Source organism: Dunckerocampus dactyliophorus, chromosome 18 (genome assembly GCF_027744805.1).
Source record: "Dunckerocampus dactyliophorus isolate RoL2022-P2 chromosome 18, RoL_Ddac_1.1, whole genome shotgun sequence".
Lineage (NCBI taxonomy): Eukaryota > Metazoa > Chordata > Actinopteri > Syngnathiformes > Syngnathidae > Dunckerocampus > Dunckerocampus dactyliophorus.
In genome coordinates this window covers 17428110-17455684 of record NC_072836.1, presented here as the reverse complement: position 1 = coordinate 17455684, position 27575 = coordinate 17428110, and the positions used below count along the sequence as shown (strand labels likewise).

General features: G+C 42.0%; 2 protein-coding genes across 3 annotated transcripts; one reads left to right on the top strand and one right to left on the bottom strand.

The window, feature by feature from the left end:
• The first annotated feature begins 508 nt into the window (after positions 1 to 508).
• Positions 509 to 10487, top strand: rabep2 (rabaptin, RAB GTPase binding effector protein 2). 2 transcript variants are annotated; one of them, XM_054760064.1, is made up of 13 exons: positions 509 to 719; positions 2386 to 2541; positions 3883 to 3953; positions 4041 to 4379; positions 4969 to 5064; positions 5137 to 5235; positions 5409 to 5522; positions 5611 to 5689; positions 5802 to 5813; positions 6800 to 6954; positions 8227 to 8343; positions 8439 to 8585; positions 8704 to 10487. In XM_054760064.1, the coding sequence occupies exons 1-12, from the start codon at positions 674 to 676 to the stop codon at positions 8541 to 8543; spliced, it is 1389 nt and encodes a 462-aa protein (XP_054616039.1). In that variant the 5' UTR covers positions 509 to 673; the 3' UTR covers positions 8544 to 8585; positions 8704 to 10487. The 2 variants fall into 2 exon arrangements, with proteins under 2 accessions (XP_054616039.1, XP_054616038.1); XM_054760063.1 differs by having other exon boundaries at positions 8439 to 10486.
• Positions 10051 to 25749, bottom strand: atp2a1 (ATPase sarcoplasmic/endoplasmic reticulum Ca2+ transporting 1). Its single transcript, XM_054760061.1, has 25 exons — positions 25619 to 25749; positions 25375 to 25511; positions 23224 to 23241; positions 22824 to 22906; positions 19926 to 20030; positions 19056 to 19194; positions 18653 to 18733; positions 18499 to 18584; positions 17540 to 17695; positions 17317 to 17458; positions 16383 to 16549; positions 16219 to 16307; positions 16043 to 16145; positions 15835 to 15966; positions 15537 to 15662; positions 15202 to 15420; positions 14870 to 14981; positions 14578 to 14801; positions 14267 to 14487; positions 13892 to 14094; positions 13459 to 13544; positions 13251 to 13384; positions 13008 to 13125; positions 12703 to 12820; positions 10051 to 10810 (listed from the first exon to the last, which is right to left on the bottom strand). Exons 2-25 carry the CDS (start codon positions 25490 to 25492, stop codon positions 10800 to 10802), a joined length of 2991 nt encoding a protein of 996 aa, XP_054616036.1. The 5' UTR covers positions 25493 to 25511; positions 25619 to 25749; the 3' UTR covers positions 10051 to 10799.
• Positions 25750 to 27575: the final 1826 nt, after the last annotated feature.

The following is a 27575-nucleotide window of genomic DNA, read 5'->3' as shown; positions in this document are numbered from 1 at the left end:
TTTTCCTCCCACATCCAAAAACATGCATGTTCATAGGTGTGAATGGTTGTTTGTCTATATGTGCCCTGCGAATGGCTGGCGACCCGTCCAGGGTGTACCCCACCTCTTGCCCAATGTCAGCTGGGATAGGCTCCAGCATGTCCCTGCGACCCTAAAGAGGAGAAGCGCTATGGAAAATGGATGGATGGAAATGCTTGTATAATTGGATATATTATATTTATTAATATGACTAATTAAGAACCTTAATAGTTTCCTCTTCCCAGCTGGTTAAATAGGTTAGGAAACCAAATATTAGGCGTTAGCAGTTCTACACCAACGTAAAAAAAGAGCACTCATATAAAACCTTGATAAAGCTATTCAGCAATATCGGACTCGTTTACGCCTTAACTGATTATTTTTCTTTTGTAATTCTAGCAAAAAAAATCCTGTTAGTCGTTTTGTTCAACATCTTGAAAGTTGCAAACAAAGAGGGAAAGGTCTGTAAGAACAGGAAAAAGGTTGGCGTCATTTCCGCAGGCTGAGACCGGGGAAAGTTGTTTCCTGAAGCTGACACTGCACCAGTGACCATTTCCACGCCAAAGTATTGTGATGTTTTCTTTAAAAATGGCTTATGCGAGTTTATCGTCCTTTTTGGTTTGCTTGTGACGTTTTTTGTCTCTGAGATGACCTTCTGATGGAGTTGTCTGACGAAAGGATGAGCTCAAGCAAAGAAGACACAGGTATTACTAAAAACAAAACAGTCTGGAATGTTTAGTGTAACTGGGATGGATGTGATGGATGATGACGCACACACTTTGAACGATCGTAAACAGGAAGTTGTAAAGTGAAACCTGTTGCAGCAGCTCATCTGACAGAGTTAGCATTTAGCATATAGCTCGCTGGTTGCCAGCTTACACTTATGTCGGGATCCTTTCTCAAACCATGGCAACTAATTAGTTGAGTTCGCAGATTTGATCATAATAAGAGGGCAGTCTTGCAATTAAGTCATTCCGTACTGCTATCGCTCGTCGAGAAATATGACGTCACAGTTAGCAAGGCTAGCACAGTTAGCTTGACAAGTTACGGTGGGCGATACTGTAAATGTTGAAATCGATCTGATACCAATTAAATTGGACCAGGGCAGTATTTCCAATACTAATGCCGATACTTGAATTGAATTGATTTTGAATCGTTATTTTGAATGGTTGATAATTTTCCCCTTAATTTGTTGATCAATTAACTTATTTGTGTACAATTCAACAATATGTAATTACAAAAAAGTAAGCCAATGTAACAACATCAACAACGTAATACGATTATTCCCCTTTTAGTATGTACAAAATAATGCAAAATAACTTAACAAAAGAAAAAAACTCCAATTAGCTCTCATACAAATCATCATTCAAAGCCCAACCTTGTAAAAGGATTTATTCCCCGGGCTTGTAAACAATATAGCACTGCATTTTTATAACAATACCAACAGTGTAATAATATGAACAACTGTTGGTTTGCATGTATTAACATCCAGACCCTTATTATAAGTCTTTTTCAGGTTTGTTTAGAAAATATATGCTCTTATATTTGGGTCAATATGGTACTCCTAAAGACACAGGACAAGATGTGTTCACAGTACGCTAGAAGTGTTAATAGATGTAGTATAATAATACAAAAACACTTTTCAAAGATGTCTTAAGATGAGTTAAAAGATGGCAGACCTAATCAGCGCGTACATTATTACAGAATTTACAGGCGTGGGAATGATTAGACCCCAGATTCAGATGAATTCATAGAAGATGAAAGAACACAAGAAAGTGAAGCAATTCAAGTAGAGAGTAGTTGTAGCTGTGGTAGAAGCACAGCCTTAGGAGTACAGCACCTACCAGGAATATCTGCATGAGAGAAAATACAAGCATGTGCAACCACATGGAGATCTTCAAAGGGTGGGAAAATAGTATTTAATTGAGTTGTATAAAAGAGCTGACAGTCTTTTTAACTTTTTTTCAATATCAACAGAGCACAAAATCAAACAAATCTTCTATAAGCAGCACAAAGAAGAAACAATACAGTCGGTTTGTGTGAAGATAAATGGCTAGGCAGGAAACCAAAGCTTTGTTTCTGCTCTGTCTGCGTGAGTTTCCTCCAGGGGCTCCGACTTCCTCCACCAGACCAAAAAAAAAGCACGCAGCTTTGAATAGTTGACGTTCTTTCGGTACTGTATCATAATTGAATTGAACAAATTTACTTTTCTTTTCATTCCTAATCAGTTGGTTCGTCAGGATAATCACTCTTTATTCAATCCTTGGCTGTTCTGAACATTAGTTCCTTTCCAAAGTATTTCTGTTTATATCACACGATACCGTATCGCCTAAACACTCATTAAACACCAACATGTGTGTCATTTTACAGAAGTGAGCCTTCAGGCCCAACTAGCCGAGTCTCAAGCCCAGGTTGAACACTGGCAGGGTGTGGCGACGATATGTGAACTGAGCAAACGGGAGGAACTGGCAGAGCTGCAGAAACAATGTGATCAAGAGATCCAGTCCCTCCAGGAGGCTCTCAGAGGTCAGTGAATGTTTGTTTGTGATAAGCAAGGTCCAAGCATTTAAAAAAGACAGGCATTTTTCTTACATTTTACAGAGAAACTATTCATTTTTAAGCATCATATGTGTGTCACCTAGGACAAGCGGCATAGAAAATGGATGGACGGATGGACATGTGCCACCTTTGCTGTAATTACATGGACACTGGTCACAAGGTGTCAGTAATGTTACATAGATGAGACAATAGCCACCGCAGGAAGTACGCTGCCAACAAAAGGGACGCGCTCCCAATGCCCAACAATGTGTGCGTCTCTGTTATGTCTTATTTACGTCTAATATATCTGATTTTGTTTTGTTATGTCTACAATATTGGGTATTAGGCGTGTAAAGGTGGCTATTGGAGTATTGCTTCATGTCTCAAGGGCTCTAATAATGTTAAGAAAACATTTTTAGAAGGTTGTAAACAGGTTTTCTATGGTCTAATGAATAATCAATTCATAAAGAAGAAATCTGACATTTCACTTATCACGGTCGGGTCTGGAACCAGTTAACCGCGATAAATGCAGGATTACTGTATAACTTAAAGGAGCAAAGGCCTCAGTGCCTTTATGATTGTAGCGGGGGGAGTGTTTCCCACAGGAATGTCATAATGTCGAATTAGCATAATTGGCCACCACACAGTTGCAAAAAGTAAGTAAAAAAACATGAAAAGTAAAACAAACATGTTTAGAGCTACAAATGAACTTTCTTCTGCTGCTTCTTTTGTCATTTTTTCCAAAGTCGCAAACAAGACGTGCTTTTAGATGGGGGAGGGCCCCACTGCGGCACGTAGCGACAAATCTATTTGTGGCGGGCCGCCACATTAATGTATGGGAAACACTCTAGATGGATCATTATACAAATGCCATAGTGATTCAAACTATGCTCCAACATTCCTGTGTTAGCCCCTTTATCCAGATCCTCATCAAAATGTTGGTGCAAGCTGGTTTTGTACTTTTAGCGTAATCTTGCTAATTGTGTCAGTTGTAGTTGTCAGTTGATCGTGACTATGTGGTTGTGAAAATGTGCTAAAACAAAGCTTGAGACTTTTACGGAATACTGTGCGTTTAAGAATAAAAGTATAATGTGAGAATTTGCACTAAACAGTTAAGAAAATGAAATTGAAATCATATTTTTATTTCCTGTAACTGGGGTAGCAGTCTGGAGCCCAGTGAGCGCATAAACACAATCGATAGCAATGGATAGCAAGACCTTCTTGATAAAGGCACACAACCACTGATATCAGCTCATACCAGAGGGTGGGCAAAGTTCATCTCCCTGGTGGATGAAATAGTTTTGTCATTATTTCTTGTTGTATTTACAGAGACAGCATCACAGTATGAGGCCAGGATAGCCGTTCTACTCGAGGGGAGGAGAGCTAGTGGCCACAATCAGGTTAGTGTGCGTCTTTTTTGTTATTTACTGTATTATTACCAAGTTTATAACACTTAATCCCACATTTTGTTCGTTTTTCCCAACTAGGGAAGTGGAAGGAAGGGCAAAATGGATGCAGAGGTTACATCTAATGACTCCCAGACCTCACCTGAGAGGTTACATAGCCAACCAGCGGACCCCGAACCTGTAGTGGATGGAGAAGCAGCACAGCATAATACAGAAGGATATTTTTCACTGCGGAACTGCGACTCGGCCTCGTTGTCCTCCTTCTCCATAGACACGCCTTCCCTACCACGAAAGGCCCACGCTCAGGAAGACACGGACTCTCTGGTCTCAACAGGAACCCTTGTGCCGGAAGCCATTTACCTGCCGCCAGCTGGCCACCGGCTGGTCACTCACAATGACTGGGATGCACTCAATGCTCAGGTGGGGTATCAGCACATTCTTTCCCTTTCATTTAAGTAAATGTATTATATCATTCACTGCCCTGTGTGCACTGGATGGACAATCTTCGATTAATTGATTGTATCTGGGGTGTCCAAAGTGCGGCCTGGGGCTCGTTTTTTATTGGTAACACATTGTAGAAATAAAGTTTGACAAAAAAAACAGCAAAAATGGGAAAAATAAAGCAAAATATAAAGAGAAAAAGCTAAAACATTGATAGAAATTACTAATAAAAACACAAAGCATTGTCTTTTAAATATACAGTAATCCCTCGCCCCTTTGTGCTCCCAATTTTGTGGCTTCACGCTAAGTTGGTCAAAAATCTGTTAATTAATAAATCCTGCTTTTTTGTGGTTGAATACAGCCTATTATTAGTATTAAAAATACATAAAGTATTTTACCTTAAATTTTGCCTAAATTAAGCATTTTCAAACACTGTATTCTGTTCACATAAATCCACATTATTGTCCATAAAAATGTTTAGTACTGTTTGCATGGCAGTGTAATTGAAATGGCAAATGGAAGCGCCGAAAAGCCTGTACAGTGAAATCTAGTGTTTCATCCTGGGCAGGTGTCTGAGTTGAGAGGAGAGGTGAGTCGACTCGTGGCTGAGAAGGAGGAGCTCGAGAAGGAACTGGAAACACAGACCAACCACACGCACAAACAGGTAGGGTCATGAGGAGAGCAGAGGTGTGTGTGCTTATACAGGTGTGTCATTTGTGTGTGTGTGTGTGTTCAGGTATCAGTGCTACAGTCTCAGGTCCAATCTTCAGAGGCCCTTCTTCAGGATTTACAGAAATCTCTCAGCCAATCGCAGACAGCAGTCCAGAGTCGACTGGTGAGTGATGATATCTTCTCGCTGTCTGACATCTTTGTTTTGTTCTCGCTTAGTCTCTCATCCATCGTTTTTCATGCGATGAGCAGACAGAAAATGGGCACCTTCACTAGTTATCTGTGTGCTGTGATTCTGTTCTCATGTGTGTGGTGTGTGATGCATGTGTGTGAGTCCAGTCGGCGCTGTCACTGTCCCAGAGAAAGGTGTGCAGCGAGCTGTCCAAGCTTAAAGGAGAGAACGTTGAGGATGACAGCCCAGACTTCAGCTCATTACCCCCAGCTTCACTGCAGGTGGGGTCTATTGTTTCAATAAACTCCACCATAAGTTTTATAGGATACCTTTTTTGTAATTTTTTTATTGTTGGACTCTGACCCGCAGGCGGCACACTGTGAGGAACGCCTCCGCATTGAGATCGTCAACTTGAGGGAGCACATTGACATGCGAGCAGAGGAGAACGGTTTGTAATGCGATGATTGCTGATTTTATCTTTGTTTATTTTCTACTTTGATGACACATCTTCAATTTTTTGTCTTTTTTTGTCTGCTCACATATGGAACCTCCTTCTTCAGAAATTCTAGAAGGTGAGTCTACACATTGCATATATATGAATTATTTTTTATTTTTACTGTGCTTTGTAGTTCCCAAACATAAATTAAGCATGACACTTTGCTAATGTTCCATGATTACCGTATTTGCCGGACTATAAGTCACACTTTTTTTTTTTCATAGTTTGGTCCTGAGACTTAAAAATCAAAATACGTACGGTCTATCATAAAATAAATGTGCTGCCTTTAAGTTAAAGTGGGGTGGTGGCCACAATAATGCATTGAGTTGAGCTTGTGATGAATGATCCAGAGCATATAGGATGCTTTCTGTTACCGAATATGCTTCTGCCTTTGCCTTGGAGACTGTGCCTATAAGTAATGTGCAACTATAATTATATGATACCTGTGTGGTATTCTAGACAGCAGTGTTAATTAGGACACTAATTATGTCTATGCTAGTGATTGTAGCTGCTGTGTGAGCTACTGGCTAACTAAATACACACGTATGATTTGCAGTCCATTTTCATTCATTTGTGAATGCGTTCAGGTGTCATGTCACGTATTAAAAATATCTTCTTTGAGGAAATTGTGCATTTATTAAATAAGTAAGTTTTTATTGTATCCATATACTTAAAAACATGACTTATTTCAGCTTCTGTAGCTTTAATTTTCTTCTTCTTCTTGTTGTAAACATTGCGCCCTCCCTCTAGCTTCGCCTTCTTCTCTTGTGAATTTAATATTGTTTGGACAGGCACCCTGACACTCCGATGATAGCTCAATCATAAATGCTGGTAATTATAGTCCAGTGTGACATGTAGTTTTTTTGCAACTTATATTCTCGGGAGGCTTATAGCCCGGAAAATACAATATTAGCCCAAACTCAACCGATAAGTAGCTGGGCGTTATCTTTGTGATCATCACTGATAGTCATTTTAAGTCAAACATTTGACCATGTCACCGCTGCAAGTATATGCATTCTTTCACATTCAAATAGGTTTTAATTGTTGTGCTTGCATGAACAGTGCAGTTATCCAGTTTAAAAACAGAGACCGAGAGGATCCAAGCCCAGAAGGACCAGTTGCAGGCTGAGCTGTTGGCCTGCCGCACCGAAGTCGAGGCCCTGCGGTTGGCGCTGTCGCATGTGCAAGGGAACAACAAAGTGCTTAACAATGATAAAGTGAGTCAGTCCTAATGCTTGTCTTAAATCAGGGGCCTGATGGTGGTAGAGTCCACATCAAGTGTCCCTCAAAACCTATAAAATATCTTGTTGTGTCACTGGGAGTGCTTGCGGCTTCCTGGCATACCTTGTGGCACTTGTTTGTAAAAAGTTGCTAAATAACATGTTTAGAGTATTTACAGTATTATTCCCCATGATAGTAGTGTTATGTGTGTTTACCTATCCCTCATTAGGCCACTTAGGTTAACGGGATCATGGAATTGGCACAAAAATGACACGTAAGCCTTAAATGTTGTCATTTTTGTGTTTGCACAGTGATTGTAGTTTGTGTTCTGTCTAGCGACTCCTCTGGTTCATTTCACTGTGCGACAAGCTAATTGCTTGCGTCTTTCTATAAGCAAGGTGCAGTGACTTCGACCGTTTATTGTGGTTATCCAGACAACCACAATGCAGTTGTCCCTCGCCACAGCACGGTGCGAATTTTGCGGCTTCACTCTATCACAGGTTTCCAAAAATATATTTTTGTGGTTGAATAAGGCCTACAGGTAAAAAAAAAAACAAAAGTGCATTTAAGCAAATTTGATGTTGTTAAGTAAGTAAGTATGCATTTTCAAGCATAACGATGGCAAAATTACATAAAATAAAAATATAAAGCATTCACAATGAGGATGTTGATGAAATGTAGTATTCTACACTGGTCACTAGTTGTCAGCGATATTATTGTAAAGTTCGATGAGACGCACAAGCACCAGACTTGATCACCGGAACAACAGGCTTTTATTGCAAGTTTTAAATTTAAATAATAGCAATAACACGGGCTACTGTTGTGGCCGTAATCCAGTGACAACTCAACTCTGAACACCCGACATCGTTTCCTGTCCACATGTCTGGGACACGAGTCTTATTTGTGTCTTAAATGGCTTTTTTTCTCTGATTATATCTACTATATTGGTTAACACGGGTTTAAGATGACTTTTTTATTTCATGTCTACATTACATAGTTTCATTTGTAAATAAGGAATTGTACTTCGTGGAAACTCACTTATCACGGTCATGTCTGGAACCAATTAACTGTGATAAACAAGGGATTACGGTATCTATAATATAAATATAAAATGCCCAGCGTGCATGGGCCATGCTAGCACTAAACCTTGGTGTCATGTAGGGCACCACAAAAGACCCTTGTTCGAAATCCACTTTTGTGGACTAGATGAAACCTAATCTGATCACATGAAATGGATATTTAACATGAAGGTTGTCTGTGGCTGCCAGGCGGCCTTACAGCAGAAATGTCTGGAGCTGCGCAGCCAAGTGATCAGCCTGCGCTCTCAGGTGGACACCAGCCAAACCGTCCAGAGAGACTTTGTCCAGCTCTCTCAGTCCCTGCAGGTGTGTAGATCGGAGGAAGCCTGTCCACGAGGGTGCAAATAAACGTCCCTAATGATGCCATTCATAAAATCACTCTCCTCTTTTGCTCTCTTCAGGTAAAACTGGAGTTAATTAGGCAGGCGGAATCTCTAGAGCAAGTCAGGAAAATCCTGGAGGAGGGAATCAGTGAAGACGATTCCCCGCCTGCAGATGCCTCATGAGTAAAACACAACACCTCACAAGTTTGGACCAATAACGCTCAAGTAAGCACGGCCATGTGGAGCATGTTTGAAAATGACCAAGAGAATGATGACAGCTGCTGCTGTTCACCTGCGTACAATGATGCTTTCTTTTTTCTTTTTTTTTTTTTTTTACATTTAGGTGATGGGTTCTGTGTAATAATGGCTTATTTTGTGACCACGTCACTCACACTAAACCACAATGTATCATACAATTGAAAGCAAACTACATGAAGGTGACTGTAACTGCACAAGTTCAGTGTGAAGATTGACACTGCAAAAAAGATGACACTTTTTGACCCGAGCAATAATTCATGCTAAAGATTCACAGGAGTCGCCCTACACCTCTGGCTTTTGAACATGGAAAACTGGCAAGTCTGTGAAAATGGCCATTTTCTAACATTCAAGCATTTTTTGGTAAAGACGTCCACATAAGAGGAAAAACACTATCCAGCATGTGTCATTCATGCCGTCTGACATATAACTTTCATAACAAAACGGCTATGTGTGGGCCACCATCATGAAGAATCAAGGTCAATATTTTGAACTGAAAACACCACAAAACATCCGCGTATGTTGGCAGTGGATTTTTTTTATGCAGTGGACAAAGCAATTGCGTTGCGTTGCACTGACAAACGTTGCACTCTTTTCCTGTATAAACATTTGTAAGCAACTGGACACAATGCAATAACGGTTCCTGAAGTGATGCAACAACTTGCAAAGAGCAACTTTAATTCATGTGTTTAAATGTGTCGGTGTTGTAGCTTGCTGCTCGTCTTCTTGCAACCAAAACTGTGTGTGGATTTCCAGCAAATGCTTGTTTTAGTTCAGATCTAGTACCGTAAATGTGTAACATCCTGCTGTTTTCTTGTGTGTGCGCGGAAAACGTCAGTTACAGTACGTGTTAGTCTTTTTGAAGAAATGCCTTTATAACTGCAGCTAACCACCTACAGTACATGGACACCTACTGTAATATACAAATAAGACATGATATGTTTCTTTTTTACTGGTTTGAAAGCTCTTGGAATGTGAAATATTGTATTATTAATGGAATATATGCATATTTTATTGAACGTTTTCAATATTAACTTGAAATATAGACCAAACATTAACAAGAATAAACTTTATTCATGAATGTCGTTTTTAACCTTCATCATGTGTGTTCTTGTCTTGTACTGTCAGTAACAGGCAGAAAAGAATACAGCGATTCTTCGCCACTTCACGCTTCAAATTTCCCGGCATGACGTCTATAACGGTTTTCAAAAGTATTACAATTAATAAATCATGCTGTTTTGTGGCTGAATACTAGTAAAAAAAACTATGCATATTTAGGCAAATTAAGCATTTTCAAGCATAAAATTGCTAAATGAACAATACAAATATAAGGCACTCAGAAGACACATTCAAAGATGTTGTGATGATATGTAGTATTCTACACTGGTCACCGGTCTGGTGGCGGTAATGTTACTGTAACGTTCGGTGAGACACACAAGCACCAAACTTGATCGCCGAACAAGAGGCTTTTATTGCAGATTTGAATGATCTCACAACAGCCACAATACTCCCGAACACGATCTACTGTTGTGGCCGTAACCCACAACTCAACTCTGAACGTCACTTCTTGTCCACCCTCCACCCAGCTCCCCATAGTGGCGGGACACATTTACAGCAACACACACAAGCACGAGTCTTATTGATCTCGAGTCTGTTATGGCTTGTTTTTTCTTATTATGTTGACTATATTGGATAATAACAAGTGTAAAGGTGACTATGGGATGTTATTTCTTGTCTAGAGGGCTCTAATAATGTTAAAACTTGTATTTAGAAGGTCATAAACAGGTTTTCTATGCTCAGCTATGAAAATATTTGGTCAGGTTTTGGAATCAATTAACCGTAATAAATGAATGATTACTAGAAATGTCTCAATAGCTATTAAAGGAAACATACACAAAAAATAACACTGCTTTCCAGTATTCTTTAAATATCTTTATTCTTTAAGAATAAAACCGTGTATCATTTCAATAATTAACTCTGACCTATATATTAATTTCAGTACATACACAAAAAATATTTTGCAGCTTTCTTGGTGTGTTTTTTCAGATGGCTTATGCATGTTCTGTTGTATTTGATCATGTCAAGTGACTGTCAGCACTCTTTCAATGGGAGCGCACAGCCCCTTTTGTCCGCCCGCTCTCTTTCTCTCGCTCTGCATCAGCTCAACGTGGGTGCACTTCGTCTTTAGACTTTACCTGCATGGGGTAAACACAGAATGTCTTGAGTGGTAAATAAAAACAGAACTGGGCTGTACGCTTTTGCTGTGCACTTTCTGTGAAGCAAGAAAAATCAGTCGGAAAGGTGAGAAAATAGGGATGGGCATTTGAATTTTCCTTGATGGACTATGGGGAACATCAAGTAATCATTTCTTTTCCAAATAGAGCTTTTAATAGGATGGTAGGGTCTCTCTCTGAATGTTCTGAACTCCTGTTTTGATGCCGGTGTTGCCATTTAGGTCTAGATGAATCTGAATTAACAGCCCCTCTGGTGGTTGCACCTACGTATTGCACTAAGTCCGTTGCTGCAAGGTGTGATTAATCGACAATCACACACCATTGACCCGCTGTTATGCCCATCCCGAGTGAACACGATGCTATTGCCATGACTCCTCTGTGAAGCTGCACATCTGTGCCCAGGCCTTGATGCTAATGCCAATGCTAACATGCATATTTTGTGTATAGATTTTTCTTGTTTTAGTGTAAGTATGACTTTCAGCAAGTCCATTAATGTTGCGGTCCCATTCACACACATTCCAACCATGATCTCAGGATATGGACACTAATATTGCAAAGTACATTAGTTCATATCGATGTCAATTCCTCACACAGTTGATTAGAAGCTTTAATTAAACATTCAAATGGAGTTTTTAATAATAAGTATAGTTGCTGTGCAGCAATGGTGTACATTCCTCTACCAGAGCAAAGGAACATAACCAAGAAGGTCTAATGCTTACTAATATAAATAAAAGCAAAAGAGTAAAAAAAAAAACAAAACATCTGTTTTTAATACCTCATTGGAATAAAGCAATTAGGTGTACTGTATTTTCCAGACTACAAGTCACTTCGGGGTGCATCAGTCAAAAAAAATGCAACATGAAGAGGAAAAATATATAAGTCGATCTGGACTATAATATATTTAGGAATATATTTCACAAAATTCAAGACCATGAACAGACATTGAATGTGGATTAAACAAGATTAAACAACATATCTAAGAGGCTTTGTAGGCAAAATTAACATAACAAGCGAGCGAGTCCAAACTGTTAAGGAAGTTCACCAAGCTCTCGATCTCATTCCACATCAGTGAATGGCAGGAGCGGCATGTAATTGTCACAAGCCAAAAGTGCCTTCTTGTGGCTGTCAGTGGTAATGTTCACTTCTTGGGTCTTGACAGTCATTATGAATTAACATTTATATATTTTTTACATACATTTTAAAAATATAAGCGCACCTGACCATAAGTTCAAGTTAACCATAAGCCAAACTGAAAAAAGTGCAACTTATAGTCCGGAAAATACGGTACTCCTTATAACTACAAAGTCCATGCAGAAAGCACAAACTCAATGTATTTCACCAGACAAACAATAACCTTCAGTGACATTTTTCAAAGTGCACAATACTAAGCACGAAGCCGTTCCCATTTCTTCCGGCAGCAGAGCAGAGCGGCTCTGACGATCCAAGTGCATCACTTGGATTCGACAACGCTGACTTTAATACTAACCGGGAATGACTCAAGACATGCATAATGCTCAAACTTTGCCTTGCCTTGTTACAGGGGTATGAAGGAAGGGGGGGGGCAGGTTTATGCTGCATTGTCAGAAGGGGGAATAGTCAAAAACAGCATCCAGGGAGAGGAAAATTAGATAAATATTATCATAGGAAAAACACAGAGACTGTTTAGAGTGTCAGGAGAAAGAGGTTAAATGTCCAAATAGATGAACATGAATTGGGTGGTAATTATTTTATGCATTCCATTTAATCTCACAAATAGGAAAAGGACAATTGAAGCAAACAAATTTAAAGACACAAGTGTAAAATGTAACAAATATGGTAAGGACAGTGGGGAGAAAACAGAAATATCGACCTACCCTCCAGATATGTGCGAGCCACAAACTTGAGGATCTCATCGATGAGGATTACTGGGAAGGAGAGCTTCAGCACCACAACCCACTGCTCCACATTCAAGTGAGTGAGCTTGAAGATCATCTGCAGAGAGCAACCGATGAAGAATGTATGATAAGATTCACCGAGCGTGTTCTCAGCAGGAGAACAATCCGTTAAGTGCAAATAAATAGCAGTGGGCATGATGGGCCATGTGTGCGCAGTACTGTTAAGTGTAGATGGATGCTTTATTTGGTTGCTAAGGCTGTACGGAGCGGGAGGTCCGACTCACCGGCAGGGGGTCTACGTAGATGATCATGAAATGAAGGGACATGGAGAGAGTCATGGCAGCTACCAACCAACCGTTGCTCCAAGGTGGCATACGCATCAGAGACTGGTTCTCAGACAAGCTTGAGGCAGAAAGACGAAAAGGAGTTGGAAAACACCGTGGAAAAGTGCCTCTTTGTATGCATGACATGCAGGGATGACATTGTTCGAACAAGGTCAGCACATTCTGTACTTTTCTATGTCAGACCTGTTTAGAGCGTTGCACATCTCGATGGTGACCAGCACGGACAGAGCCATGGTCATTGGTGGAGCAGACTCAAACACCTCGCAGCGGATGCCGGTGAAGTCCTCATTGTCCTCACTGCACTGCATGAAGTGTGACTGATGAGGAAGAAGAGAAACAATTCATATCGTGACTATTGGCTCACATTGAAAGCACCACAATAAACACTAACCAGCTGATGGAAAGTGACCAATGGGCCTTCATCGCTGTACAGGAACCACCAGGCAGCTGCGGCAACAGTTGCCGCACCAACGTAACCTGCAAACAACGTTGATGTGATTGTGTGTAAAAAATCCTTCATTCGGTCACAATAATGGGGATGCTGATATTTGTCCGTATGACGAGATCAACTGGTATGCAACACCCGTAGTGATGCAACAGCATCATTATGAGACTGAAGCTACCTGCCATGGTGAAATCAATTGCGTACTAATGATTTATTGATGACAATCCGCCATATCTGCTGAACAAATAGTGTTAGAATACACAGTACATACAGTATCATAAACAGCTGGAGCAGGCATTTGTCATTCTGATAGAATCTTGTCTTTAGTGATAAAAACGATAAACGATAACACAGAGGAAGCAAATACACAATGCTGTACCTCCGATGGCCAGATATCTGAAGAAGAGCCAACCAGAGATCAGAGGCTCTTTGGGGGATCGAGGGGCTTTTCCCATGATGTCCAGGTCTGGGGGATTGAAACCCAAAGCGGTGGCAGGAAGCCCATCAGTCACAAGGTTGACCCACAGCAGCTGGACTGGGATCAGAGCCTCAGGTAGGCCCAGGGCTGCAGTCAGAAAGATACTGGGGATGGAATGGAACAAGTTAGCTCTCACCCACTGTCTTGTCACTGAAACAATTCAAGTAAACCATTTTATTATTCCTTATTGTATCTTATTGTCTGAACAAACAGGACCATTTTAAAAGTGGGTATTTGACCCTAAAATCCCAAAGGCGGTGACAACCAAGTACTCACCAGACAACCTCGCCTACATTGGAGGAGATGAGGTAGCGGATGAACTGCTTCATGTTGTTGTAAATGGCTCTGCCCTCCTCAACAGCAGATACAATGGAAGAAAAGTTGTCGTCAGCCAGGACCATCTCAGAGGCAGACTTGGCAACGGCAGTGCCAGAGCCCATGGCGATGCCAATCTCTGCCTTCTTCAAGGCAGGGGCATCGTTCACTCCGTCACCGGTCTGTGTTAAAGGTGGAGGTAGAGTAGAGAGAAAGGCTGTTATGGGAAATCGTCCACATCATTGGTCAATTGGAAATGTTCATCTCCTCACCATGGCAGTGATCTCATCAAAGCCTTGGAGGAACTCAACAATTTTGGACTTATGAGACGGTTCCACTCTGGCAAAGCAACAAGCCTTTCGGACGGCGTTCTTCTGGTCATATGAAGAGAGGTCATCAAACTCACGACCGGTGAAGGCCTTGCCAGTGACGTCCTCATCCTCAGAGAAGATACCGATGCGGCGGCAGATGGCCACCGCTGTACCCTTGTTGTCCCCTGTGGAGACAGAAAGATTAACTTAACGTTTTAAAGTTTCTCTAAGGGAAAAGCTGTGGACTACTGACCAGTGATCATAATGACACGGATGCCAGCGGCTCTGCACAGCTCGATGGAGCTCATGACTTCCTTACGAGGAGGGTCAAGCATACCAACGCAGCCCACGAAAGTCAGGTCAGTCTGGTGTTAAAAACAAATTCACAAAGATTCACAGGGCCAGAGCGTTACCGAAATGGTCCAAGGGTATAACGGTCAAGTGTTGATACCTTTTCAAGTGCGAAAAAAGTTGTGTCAAGCATAAAAAGCAGTACCTTTGAGCGTACCAAGCTAAGCTACTATCTCCCTAAATATAAGTATTATATCTCCCTAAGTTATATAGCAGGGTATCTTTGTCACCCACCTCATACTCCGCAAACCTACTGGAGTCCTCCAGATTCATCTCCTCCTTCCTTAGAGGAGAGTCGCAAGTGGCCAGTGCCAAACAGCGGAGGGTGTCTCGCCCCGTGCCCCACTCCTTAATAACGGCCATGATATGGTCTTTGACAGGCCCAGTCAGAGGAAGACGAGTGGTCCCCACGCGAACGTATGTACAACGCTCAATCACACCCTCTGGCGCACCCTGGTAAGACATAATAATAGTAATAGCGTCATTTCCTGTCTTTCTAAAAGCAGAGTCAAACATACAGTTAGTATGACTTCATCAGCTTCTACTTGAAGCAGAACTGCATAACTCACCTTGACAAACATCTTGTTTCCCACTGGGGCTTTGCCGGACTTGGCGGGACAGCAGTAGACCGACATAGACTTCCTGTCCCTGGAAAACTCCAGTGTGAACTCCTTCCTCATCAGCTGTTTGATCACCTGTCACCCGGGAGAAAGTGGCAGTAGAACGTTAACCAGACATAACCAATCAACAATGTGTGGAAACAACTGCTGATGGGTCAAATTGGATAACACGTCCGCCCCATGTCTTCTGTATGTGTTAAGATGCGTGTGTCTCAGTGATGCTGTGTGACGGGTTTTGTCAACTTACGCTGCAGCAGGCATTGGCTCGTTCCACCTTGGACAGGCCGCGTACTTCAGTGTTGAACACGTTCATCTTCTCCACCAAACAGCTCAGAGCTGTTTCAGTGGCTTCACCCACCTTCTCGTAAATGCCCTTTGACTGCCAGAGATACCACAAAGAGGAGGATTAGATGTATAAAGTTTTGCATTTGTGTTTTCTTTATAGCTCTACACACCTCGTTGTAGTCCAGTGAGGAGTCATTGCAAAGAGCGCAGATGGTGGCCAGCTCAACCAGTCCATCATACTGGCCACACTTTACAGTCATACCCCTCCTTGTGCTAGGAAGAGTAACCAAAGTTAGCTGTGCATTGTTGTTGTTCAGGAATGACTTATTATGTTTACACTGCTTACACTTCTCCCTCGGGGGTGTATTTGGAGCCAGAGATGTCAAATTGACCAAGAGTAACATTGTCATCATCCACTTTATCTATAATGAACATCTGTAAGGAAACGCAGTTTTTGCATCAAAATGATATCATTCTTCATGAATTTAATGTGGTCGTGTTGGGTCCTACCTTGGTCACACACATCTGATTGGTGGTGAGGGTACCAGTCTTGTCAGAGCAGATGACTGAGGTGCACCCAAGGGTCTCCACTGAGGGAAGGCTTCTGACGATGGCGTTCTTCTTGGCCATGCGGCGCGTTCCCAGAGCCAGGCAGGTGGTGATGACGGCGGGCAGACCTGAGGGGAAAGCGAGACAAATTGGTCTCCTGGTCCGGGAAGACTGCAGAATGTGTCAGTGGGGGGTGTGTGTACAATCTTTTTATCCCACAGGGGCTTCAGATCAGGACCCACAAGTTTTTCCACATCAGAACCACTTTGTCCCCATCATAGAATTGTCAATTGCCATTTAAGGAGCGCCAAGTACCGAACCAACGTCTGACTGACAACGGAACATCATGCAATGGATGTTTTAGCTGCAGAGGAGGTTTGAGTGACATATGCAATTCAAAGCTAAGGGTTATAATTGAGGCTTTATGTGACTACATTATAAAACAAACAAACAAGGCAGACAGCATAATTCAGGACCGTGCAGCTGGAAAACATTTTAAGGTACTACGACTAAAGTTATGCTATGTTAATGCAGGGTCGATGCAGACTCCCTCAGGCAAAGTTTCCCTGCTGAAAGCACTCATGAAAGGAAAGAAAAGACTTGGCAGATTAGCTTTAACAACAAATCCACAGGATCTCCCTTCTGGAAATGATAGAAACTATATTAAAGCTTTACTTGCATGTCTTTTCTAGAATACAAATAAGCATTGAACAAACCGACAGATCATACTATAACCTTGTATAGTAATGCATTACAACGCTGACATCACATATAAGTGAGGCCCACGTTTAGTATTTAATAGGTCACCAGTTAAGGTATCACATGTACAAGCTGCTCCAGATGAATTTTAGGTATGATAGTCTTCATGGGCAGAAACAGAATTCCACGGGCTTACCTTCAGGGATGGCGGCCACAGCCAGAGCCACGGCAATCTTGAAGTAATAGATAGCACCGCGGAACCAGGAGCCTCCATGGACTGGGTCGTTGAAATGGCCAATGTTGATGATCCAAACGGCCACACAGATAAGGGAGATAACCTGGAGAAATGTACAGGACAATGGATGAGCCATTGCATTGTTTTTATATATTCCCTATTTCATGTTATTTGTGGTTTCCACCTTGGAGAGCTGCTCCCCAAACTCGTCCAGTTTCTGCTGCAAAGGCGTCTTCTCCTGCTCAGTGGCAGCCATCTGGTCACGGATCTTGCCGATCTCGGTGGAGACACCTGTTGCCACTGCGATGCCGATGGCTTTTCCGGCAGCGATGTTGGTGCCCTGAGCAGGATCGCAACCGTGATATAAAACCACATCTATGTCCTAAAGTCTTATTGTTTGAGTACGACACGTTTTTAGACGTGGTCATTGTTGTATTCTGATGATGTACTTCATTTTATCCTTGCCTTGCGAAGGTAAAAAACAGGATACACTCGAATATGCTAACTGCAGTGGCTGATGTTTGTTGTTTTAACTTCCATGTCGTGGTGCTAATCTGGATAAAGATGTTAATACGGGATATTAGGTGCGGTTAGCTTGCAGTGCACATGCAAGCACAGTGGAGCCTCGATTAGCGTCATTAATCCGTTCAAGGTGATTTGACTCAAACCGAAACGTACACTTGACTAAATCATTTTTTTCAATTATTTTGCAGCCGTGATAAATAAGAAAGGCAGACAGAGACTTGTGGCGTAACTGTCTTAGTTAGCAAAGAACTGCAGAGTCAACCGCTGATGATGTCCTAGACGGATGACGGCGCTTGGGGACAATGGCTTCCAAGCTAAGACTCGCTGCTAACAGGCGTACGTCACAAACACAGTTGACTCACGGAGTGTATTAATAACACGACAAGACGCAAGTGTAAATTTTGGACTTTAACTGAAAAATAAACGTGTACACAATGATTGCCCCTGAAGAGATTAGAATGGGTTGTGCCATAGCAGCTGTTCCATCAGACCTTTTCTTGATGGGCAAGAAATTTCTACTCTATTCTTCTTCTACTCTTGTTCATTTGTTTGGCCTGTAATGGAAGAAACAAACACTTTCCCACTACTGCATCTGCGGAACATTTGAGAGAGACTCACAGAGAACAGCATGTTCTTCTTGTCCTGGTTGACAGCCCGGGGGTCCGGGACGGCTTCAGTGTGCTTGATGACACTGACAGACTCACCTGGGAGGCACCAGCATCAGTCACGCTCACTTGTAAAGAATATGTCCATGTGTGACACAAACACCTACCAGTGAGAATGGACTGGTCCACACGCAGAGTCGTTGATTTGATGGAGATAATCCTGATATCTGCTGGTACTTTGTCACCAACTACAGACAGTGAGACATGAAAAAACAACATTGTAAGAACATGTGAGAGTGGCTATGGAAGATTCTAGTTATGTTGACTGGTTTCATCACACTAGATTAGTGGTTCTCAATTTTTTTCAGTCATGCCCCCTTTAAGTTATTATCTGTACAAACCACTGTATAAATTGCTGGCACCAGCATAGTTTTGTCAAGCATAAATAAAGACACTGAAAGACCTGCCAACCTTGAAGAAGTGTAGTTCCCCCTGCATGTCACCCCCCCCAAGGGTTTATTTGGGAAGTACTGCACTAGATTGAGACCAGATTGTTAGTGAGGACCTTACCAGAGACCTCCACCACGTCTCCGGGAACAATCTCCCTGGCCTTGATTCTCTGCACGCTCTTCCTGTCCGCCCGGTAAACTTTCCCCATTTCAGGCTCATATTCCTTCAGAGCCTCAATGGCGCTCTCTGCGTTGCGCTCCTGTGGAAAAAAATATATAATTATTATTGACGGACACGACAATATAATGCAAATATTTGTATTATTATATATTCTTTAATTCTATTTTATAGTAATTAATATTTGTATTATTATTAATTTGATTTAATATTATTTTTGTTATAACATGATGCCTGCAGTTGTGTAGAGCTGCTCCGATTCACGCAAAGACATGTTTCAGATACTATACTGCGTATCAGTGAGCATTCTATTGAGTAAAAAAGTAATAATGCATCAGCTGACCCCCCAACTCCTGATACCGCCTCCCTGTCCATCCTCATGCCCCCCGTGTGTGAATCCTTGTGCATAGTTTCCAAATGACCACGGTAGCATTGATGTCCCCCCCCTTTTATTGGTAGTATTTTTACGTGTGCAGTCTAGAGTCTTCAAGGCAGGTTTGCTCTAAGTTAGCACCCTCCACAAGAGCCCGGCTTAACCTTTCACCCCACCCTCCTGCCCCTTTGCTGATGTCATGCCGCTCATTCCGGCTTCTCTTGAACTTTAAGCTGTCAGCTCTGGAAGGAGCACGCCGCAAAGGACACAAAGGGACGGTGACCCGAACACGCTGCTCTTATAATTTATTACGTGCGACTGTTTCCAAGTAGTCTATTTAGGTGAGTGTAAAAGACGGCCCCAGGGGGCAGGTATGTGTCCTTGAGACTGCAATTGTTCCTGCGTGCGCGCGTGCGTGTGTGTGTGTGTGTGTCACTGACCTGCCACACTCCAACGACAGCATTGGCAATGAGGATGAGGAGGATGACAAAAGGCTCAACAAAGGCTGTGACTGTTTCTTCACCTTCCTCGAACCAAGCCAGTACCTGAAAGAGAGAGCTGAAGGTCAAAGCTCAACACACTGGTGTGATATCGCCTGCATTCATACACAGGCAGTTAGTACCAAAATGTTTAATGCCACAAGAACAAGTTACCCGATAAACGTAATACATTACACACCTCCAGGAAACATAGCTGCATGTATTGCGCTATGCGCTACCAACACACATTCAATTGCGTTGTGCACGCTGGTTGCTCCTGTGCACTTTGCGTGTACAGTCTGCACCCCTGGGCCGCTAATCACTCTTTGCAGCGCGACTGGGATCTTCCCTCAACAATATAATCAAACTGCAACATTTTAAATGCATTTTACGATGTATGAAATAGAATAAAATGACCCTTTTTAGTCCTGCAGAGGGGAAATTCAGGTTTACAGCTGCAAAGTGGACAGTAGTGGCAAACAAGCATAAAACAAAAATCAAACGTCAAAAAACGTCCACGTACAGACAGTATGCAGTATATAAACAAGGCAATGAAAAATGTTTGTTTTTTATAGAGTATAATATAATATAATAATATGGATATGATATGACGTACCATAATATAGTAATATACAGTAATATACGCTATTGTATGAACATATTTTTGATATTACTACAAGCTGTGCAGCTTTTAGCCATGGTTTGTTTGTAGTAATATTATTAGGTACACCTGCATTAGCCAATACAAAACCTGTGTTGTACGTATGTTCTTCCTTACGAAGGCAATGATAATGGACACGGTTATTAAGGTATTTATGTCACAGTATTTGTATTACTGGAGTATTACTGACACCTCTCATTAAGATGTAGTGTAGTTCTACACCACAATAAAAACACTTTTCAATATTAAATTTGTAATGTGTAATGAATGTTAGTTTACAGTGGATCCCCACATTTTTGTGCTTTAGCATTTACGGGCATGCAAATGATTAAAAATGTATTTTAACTTTTTTTTTCACCAAAAAGCTTTACCCTAAGTCAGTCATAATTTATGAGTACATGATAATACAGGTTTCCAAAACATGTACAGCCTACATGTACCACAGTAATAGAGTTCACAATTGTTACATGTTTGTCTTCATGCTTCACTGATAATGTTTTTTCACCCAGCGTTGCAATTTCGCACTTTGTTCAGCGGTGCTTGAATGCACCATAGAGATGCAAAAGTGAAACTTATATACAACTTCTACACCGTGTCTCCGATTCTATATGCTCATCAATCATCTTCTATATGTTCATCAGTCATCTTAAATTGTAACGGCGAGCTGCGTGTAGAAAATGGACAATTTCATTTGCGTATCAATGACTCATTTTTCGCCTTCACTGGAACATAAACCCCACGAAAAGCCGGCATTGACTGTGGTAACCTATGTAAGATGTACGATCGTAACTATTTCTGCTTTTATGGTAGGAGTCGTTCACTTTATGTGGAGCATCTCTGTTCCCCAGAACTGACGGTCCAGCTTGTGTGCATGACAGCTTTGTGTTACTACACACGGGTCTGTTTCGGAATACTTTCATGTTGACATTGACACAGATTAGTCGCAAGCCAGTGGAGCAAATATCTATCCAGAAAGACTCCTCTCGTCCCTCTTTTTGGTAGTCTCGACTCTTTTCACACGCTTTTGTAAAAGTTGTCTCTCTTCACCTTGCCTCCCTCCAAAGACACGATAGATCTCCAGAAAGAGTGCGAGCCTGTCAGCACGCTGCAGCGGCACCACATTCCTGTGTGTATGAATAGGGGGGTCGTGTATTCCCAGTATTTACTGTTCTCTCTTTTAGAAACCACACACAACTCTCAATCTATTGCTCCCGTTTGTCATCGTAACAAACAATGGTGTTGTGCAACTCGATCCCCGCCTCCCTTCTGTGTCTCAATCTCCTGCTGCTGCAAGCCACCCTTCGTTCCTTCCATCCCTGACCTTTGTCCAAGGATACGGTTTCTCTTCCTGGCCTGAGACTTTCTTAAAATAAAGCCATGGCCATGTATATGTGCGCACGCACACACACACATGCTCTCTAGCAGCTTGCCTTTCTCTTTCTCACACGCATGCATACACACCAGCACCATCGGGCCTTCTAAGGCCATCATGACAGCTGTGTAGGGAGGCCAGAGGGCAGAGATGGAGGATTAAGACAATGTGTGCAGCCTCCCGCCGCTAAACTGTTTTGGAGAGAACAACAGGGACGGCAGGAGGGTCACAGAGGGTTTCCTCGGATAAATGAGAGAGAACGTAACTGAATAACTCGGTGAGCCGCATGCTGGGTTTACTGAAGTTAGACAGCTCATTTCTGAGTGGCCAGTTGTGGCTCTTTACTTCCCTCAAATACACTCTTTGGTTTTTGCCCCCATCTTTTTCTATGTACACAAAAGGCCTATTTGGCTCAAATATTGTTCACAAATCTGTGTTAGTCAGCACTTCTTGGAGTGGCCTTTTATTGTAGCCAGCCTAAGGCACACCCGTGCAATAATCATGCTGTCTCATCAGCATTTTGATGCTGCACACCTGTGAGGTGGATGGGTTATCTCAGCAAGGAAGAAGGGAGCCCTTCTCCATCATTATTGCACAGGTGTGCCTTAATCTGGCCACAATAAAAGGCCACTCCAAGAAATGCTCACTAACACAGATTTGTGAACAATATTTGAGACAAATAGGCCTTTTGCCGACATGGAAAATGTTTTAGACATTTAAGATGGCCGCGTTCATATTTTTGTCGAGTGTACGTTTTCATATAATTAATGATTTTTTAAATACTTAAGCACATATTGACTCCGAAAAGGAAAGTGCTCAAACTCACAAAAGAGATGCAGGCGGCCAGCAGTAGGATTCGAACCAACAGGTCTTCAAACTGTTCTACCACCAACTCCCAGATACTCTTTCCTGGAAGAAATAAACACACTCACATATCAGGGTGCAATGTAGCTGCAGCGTCTCATACACGCACACTGGGCACAGCATCATGCATGAGATGCCTGTTGTCCGTCCACTGATTGAGTCCTCTTGTGTTGTATATCAACTGATAATGAAAGAAAAGTAGTGAAACCACTGATTGTTTTTGTGAGCTAAGCAGTGTGATGGCCGTCTGAGCAGGTGTGTGGCAGGTGTTACATGAACGGCCAGCGTAGCTCGTCAGTGTCTATAGGAAGCCAGCGTGTGACTCTCACAGTTAAAGGTGGATGATTGAAAGGCAGACTCACCCTCCTCTGCTGGCAGCTCTGTGGGTGAGGAATGAGAGATTACAAAGATTAGCATCTCCGCATTGACACTTGACACATTTACTGCACTGTTTGTCAATTTCACTGCACCAAAGTGACATTTGAGCCAACGCGGCTCGGATGCTTAATACATTATAAGGAATATACAAAACACAGATATTCATGCAAAATATTGATATACAGTACTCCCTCGTTTATCGCTGTTAATTGGTCCCAATCCTGTGATAAGTGAATGTCAGCAAAGTAGGATTTCTTATTTATACATCAAATATTTTCATAGTTAGAGCATAGAAAATGTGATTACGACCTTCTAAATACGTTTTTTTTTTACATTTTTAGAGCCCTCTAGACATGAACTAACACTCCTATAGTTACCTTTACACTCGTATTTCCCAATATAGTGGACACAAAAAGAGAACATAAGCCATTTAAGACATGAATAAGGCTCGTGCTTGTGTGTGTGTTGCAATAAATGCGTTCCGACGTGTGGAGGACAGGAAGTGACGTTGGGGGTCCAGAGTTCAGTTTCAGTTTGGAGTGATTACGGCTGCAGCAGTAGAAAATGAAAATCTGTAATATACGACTGTTCAAGTCTGACGCTTGTTTGCCTCAGCAAACATTTCAGTAACATTACTGACACCTGGTGACCACTGTAGAATACTACTGTACAGTACATACCATCATGTCTTTGAATGCATCTTCTGAATGCCTTATAATTGTATTTTAGTTCATTTAGCCAATTTTATGCTTAATTTAGGCAAAAATCGAAGTACAATTTGCTTAAATATGCATATTTTTGGACTAATAACAGGCCATGTTCAACCACGAAAGCATGATTTATTGATTAATATTTGTCTGAAAAACCATGATAGGGTGAAGCCGTGAAAGTCCAGCTGCCTGTGGCGAGGGACGACTGTAAAGAGCAGGCTGCTGCATCTGCACAAATATATTTTCTAGTAACTTTACTGTGACCTGAACTACCCTCTTGTTCCAGCATACTGTCACAACATGCTCAACCCCCAACAAAGTCTGCCTATCTTAATTAGAAATGCAATAAAAGGTAGCTGTCTGTCTTTCATTGAATCCCCATACAGATCCACATAAGAATAAATACACCAGCTGCTAACGCCGTTACTGTTTTCACTAACGGGTAATCAAATTACTTACTATTTCAAATGTTACATGTGGTTAAAATGTGGCGTTATTAAACACCGATATCTATATATCAACGATCAGGATGTCGCTTCCTTGTTCATTACTGCTACACAGGAAGATAAACAGCGACTCAGCAAGAGTTGTGGTTGCTCACGCTCAGGAAAACCCTTTTTGTGAGAGAATTTGAAGCCACAAGCTCAGCCCTACAAAGCTAAATCCCAATTATTTTACGTATTTGAAGGTTTTTCAAAAGGTGGGCCTCGGTTTGCGGCGTTCTGCGTTACAAACGTGCACCCATAAATTAATTGTGCATTTTATTTACTCCGCACGCACACCTATACACACACAGTCAGGTCTCATGTAACGTTCATGGACAGTCGGACATCACAAAGCTCTTCAACACTGCACAGGTTGCTACAGTATCCTTGAACTCGTTAAAGGAGCTGCTCCTATGAAAGCGACAGTAATAACTAAGCAGCATAGTGTCTATTTTGTTTCTAAATTTTAAATGTAATTCTAGTATTTTCTGTGTTTATTACTGTATTTTATATCCTTCATGTGGTCTGTGACTTAAGTGTTAATTTAGGTATGCGTTCCCGCTTCGACTAAAATTCGACTTATAGCGCTTGATACGAACGGAACTCGTTTGCAACCGGAGGGCCACCTGTATGACTTTCCCTGGCAACTACTGCAAATGACAGTTGCTTGTCGTAGTAAGTAAAATAGATTTTGATCACTTTTTCGTTAAGAATAATGCGAACACGGCCTGACATTGACCCGTTTAGGTGCTATGATGCTCCTGGAAATGTGTGCAATTGTGAGGAAATTAACTAGGGAGAAATCTTCTCGTTATTGATAGATTTAAGCCAAATACGTCATCCCACAAGCGCGCAGGTATGATTGTTCATCATGTGTATAAAGCTCCCATGCATGTGCACGTTACAATCCTGATGATTTTCAACACCATCCATCCCTCACCGTTGTAGCCATACTTGTCCAGGTTCTTCTTAAACTGCTCAGGCGACAGGCCCGTGTCCTCAGTGACGCCAAAGTAGGACAGAACATCCTCTGGTTCTTTAGTGTGTGCGTTGTCCATCCCAGCTGAAGCGGAGAGGCTTCGGGGAAAGAAGGATCAATTGAAAACACACACTTAAGAGATACTCACATCAGCTTATGTGATGCAGCAAGTGCAAACAATCAGCGTGTCGTGAAGTTCACCCACCACTTTGTTGAAGTGTGGTGTTTGGGAGTGAAAAGTGGCAACCCCCCCCCGCGGTCACACTGTCTCTCTCTACCCCCTCACTCTCTCGCTCTCTCACTCTCTCTTTGGGATGTTGCTCTCCTCCAGGAGCCCCGGACTGACAGAAAGTGCAACTTGGCAAACTCTTCTCAAAAGTTTTATACGCGTGAAAAAACGCACTGATTGGTGCCCGCTCGCCATGCGCCTGGCCCTCATTGGTTGGAGCCGCCGCATATAGGTGGGCATGGGGGGGAGATGTGAGAGGGTGACAACTGCCGAGGGGTCCGCCGGGCTGGCAAGCTGGAAATAAGATGTGTAAAAGAGAGACAACGAGGAGGGGCGGCGTAATGGTGACACTTTCTGAATGAGAGCTAGGGGACACCGACGGACACGTGGACTGACTTTGTGTGTATGTTCACACTCAGCTGGGGGGGGGTGGGATTAAAGGAAATGCATGTGCATGATTGTCACCTCTGAAAGATGAAATGGACACAGCAATCTGGAAGGTTCAGGGAAAACAATTATCAGGATGAAGTGGTGATAGGAGAGAGGAAGCACATGCATACTGTATGTCACTTGGGGGGGGGGGGTTGTAATGGGAAGTTAAGGTCTGTGCATAATGGTCATGTGCATAGTGATGCAGCTATGAGCACATACACTGGAGGGAAGGAAGCTTGCACTTGCATTTTTTTGAACTTATTAGAAATGAATTTATATTATCGGCACTCAGTCTGAGGCGTTTGTAACAGTGAGAGACAGGAGGAAGCTGGACAAACTGCTCTCCATCATGGACAGCCCCACCCACACATTCCATTGGGCAATAGAAGGGTAGCGGAGCTCATTTCCCAACAGACTCCTCCAGCTCCGTTCCCACAGTGAACGCTACAGGACGTTTAAGATGACTTTTACCTTCACTGATGATGTGATGGTCGCCAAAGGCATGATGTGGCAGCAAGATCAACACGGACACCACCTTTGTGTTTTGCCGTGAGTGATTTCTTGAATTCAGTAGTGTTTCTCACCTCGAGTCTCGACTGTTCTTTTGATCGCGGCTGCAAAATAACCCAAAATGGAGCCAAAGAAAGTTGCAAGTGCCAGCATTCTGCTGAATTCAAGAAATAACTCAAAGCAAAACACGAAGGTGGTGTCCGTGTTGAACTTGCTGCCACATCATGTCTTTGGCATCCATCACGTCATCAGTGAAGGTAAAAGTCATCTTAAATCTTCATTTATCTCTTTCATTTGTCATTTATATGCATTTGGACTTGTTTTAGGCATGTAAAACTATAAATGTGTTTTTGAGACTTGTGACATAACTGTGTTAGATAGCAAGGAACTACAGTCAACCACTGATGACATCATAGATGGGTGACGGAGCTGACGACACATGAAGAATACAGTTGGACTCATGCAGTGTGTTAATAACTCAACAAGACGCGTGCCATATTGTACGCGAACCGGAAAATGTACGCAAACTGAGGTAAACATTTGGGATAAATTTTCAACAGAAAAACGCTACACTGACCGAGGTTCCACTCTATTTTGGTCACCATATTGAGCTATCATGACAGTTTCAACAACCAAATCCTCTCCTGTGTTGTTTGTCGAGGCCGAATTGTATAAATATAGAATAATGCACGAGTGTAATTGGAACAGAAAATGAAATAATACAGTAGTACCTCGGTTTTTGTTATTGCTTTGTTCCAAAAAGTTTGATGAGAACCAAATAATTCACCTAGAAAATTAGAAAAAGGTATTTTATGGAGAATAATTATAGTTTTACATGCAGAAAACAATGCAAAATAATTATAAGTGACGAATGGATGGAACTTATTGTTGATGCGGACTTCGCTTACATCTTTTTGTAGCGGCACTAAATGCCATCAAACAATGCAGCAAAGTTTGCTTCCTCCTCTTTTCTGTTCTTCCTTGCTTCATT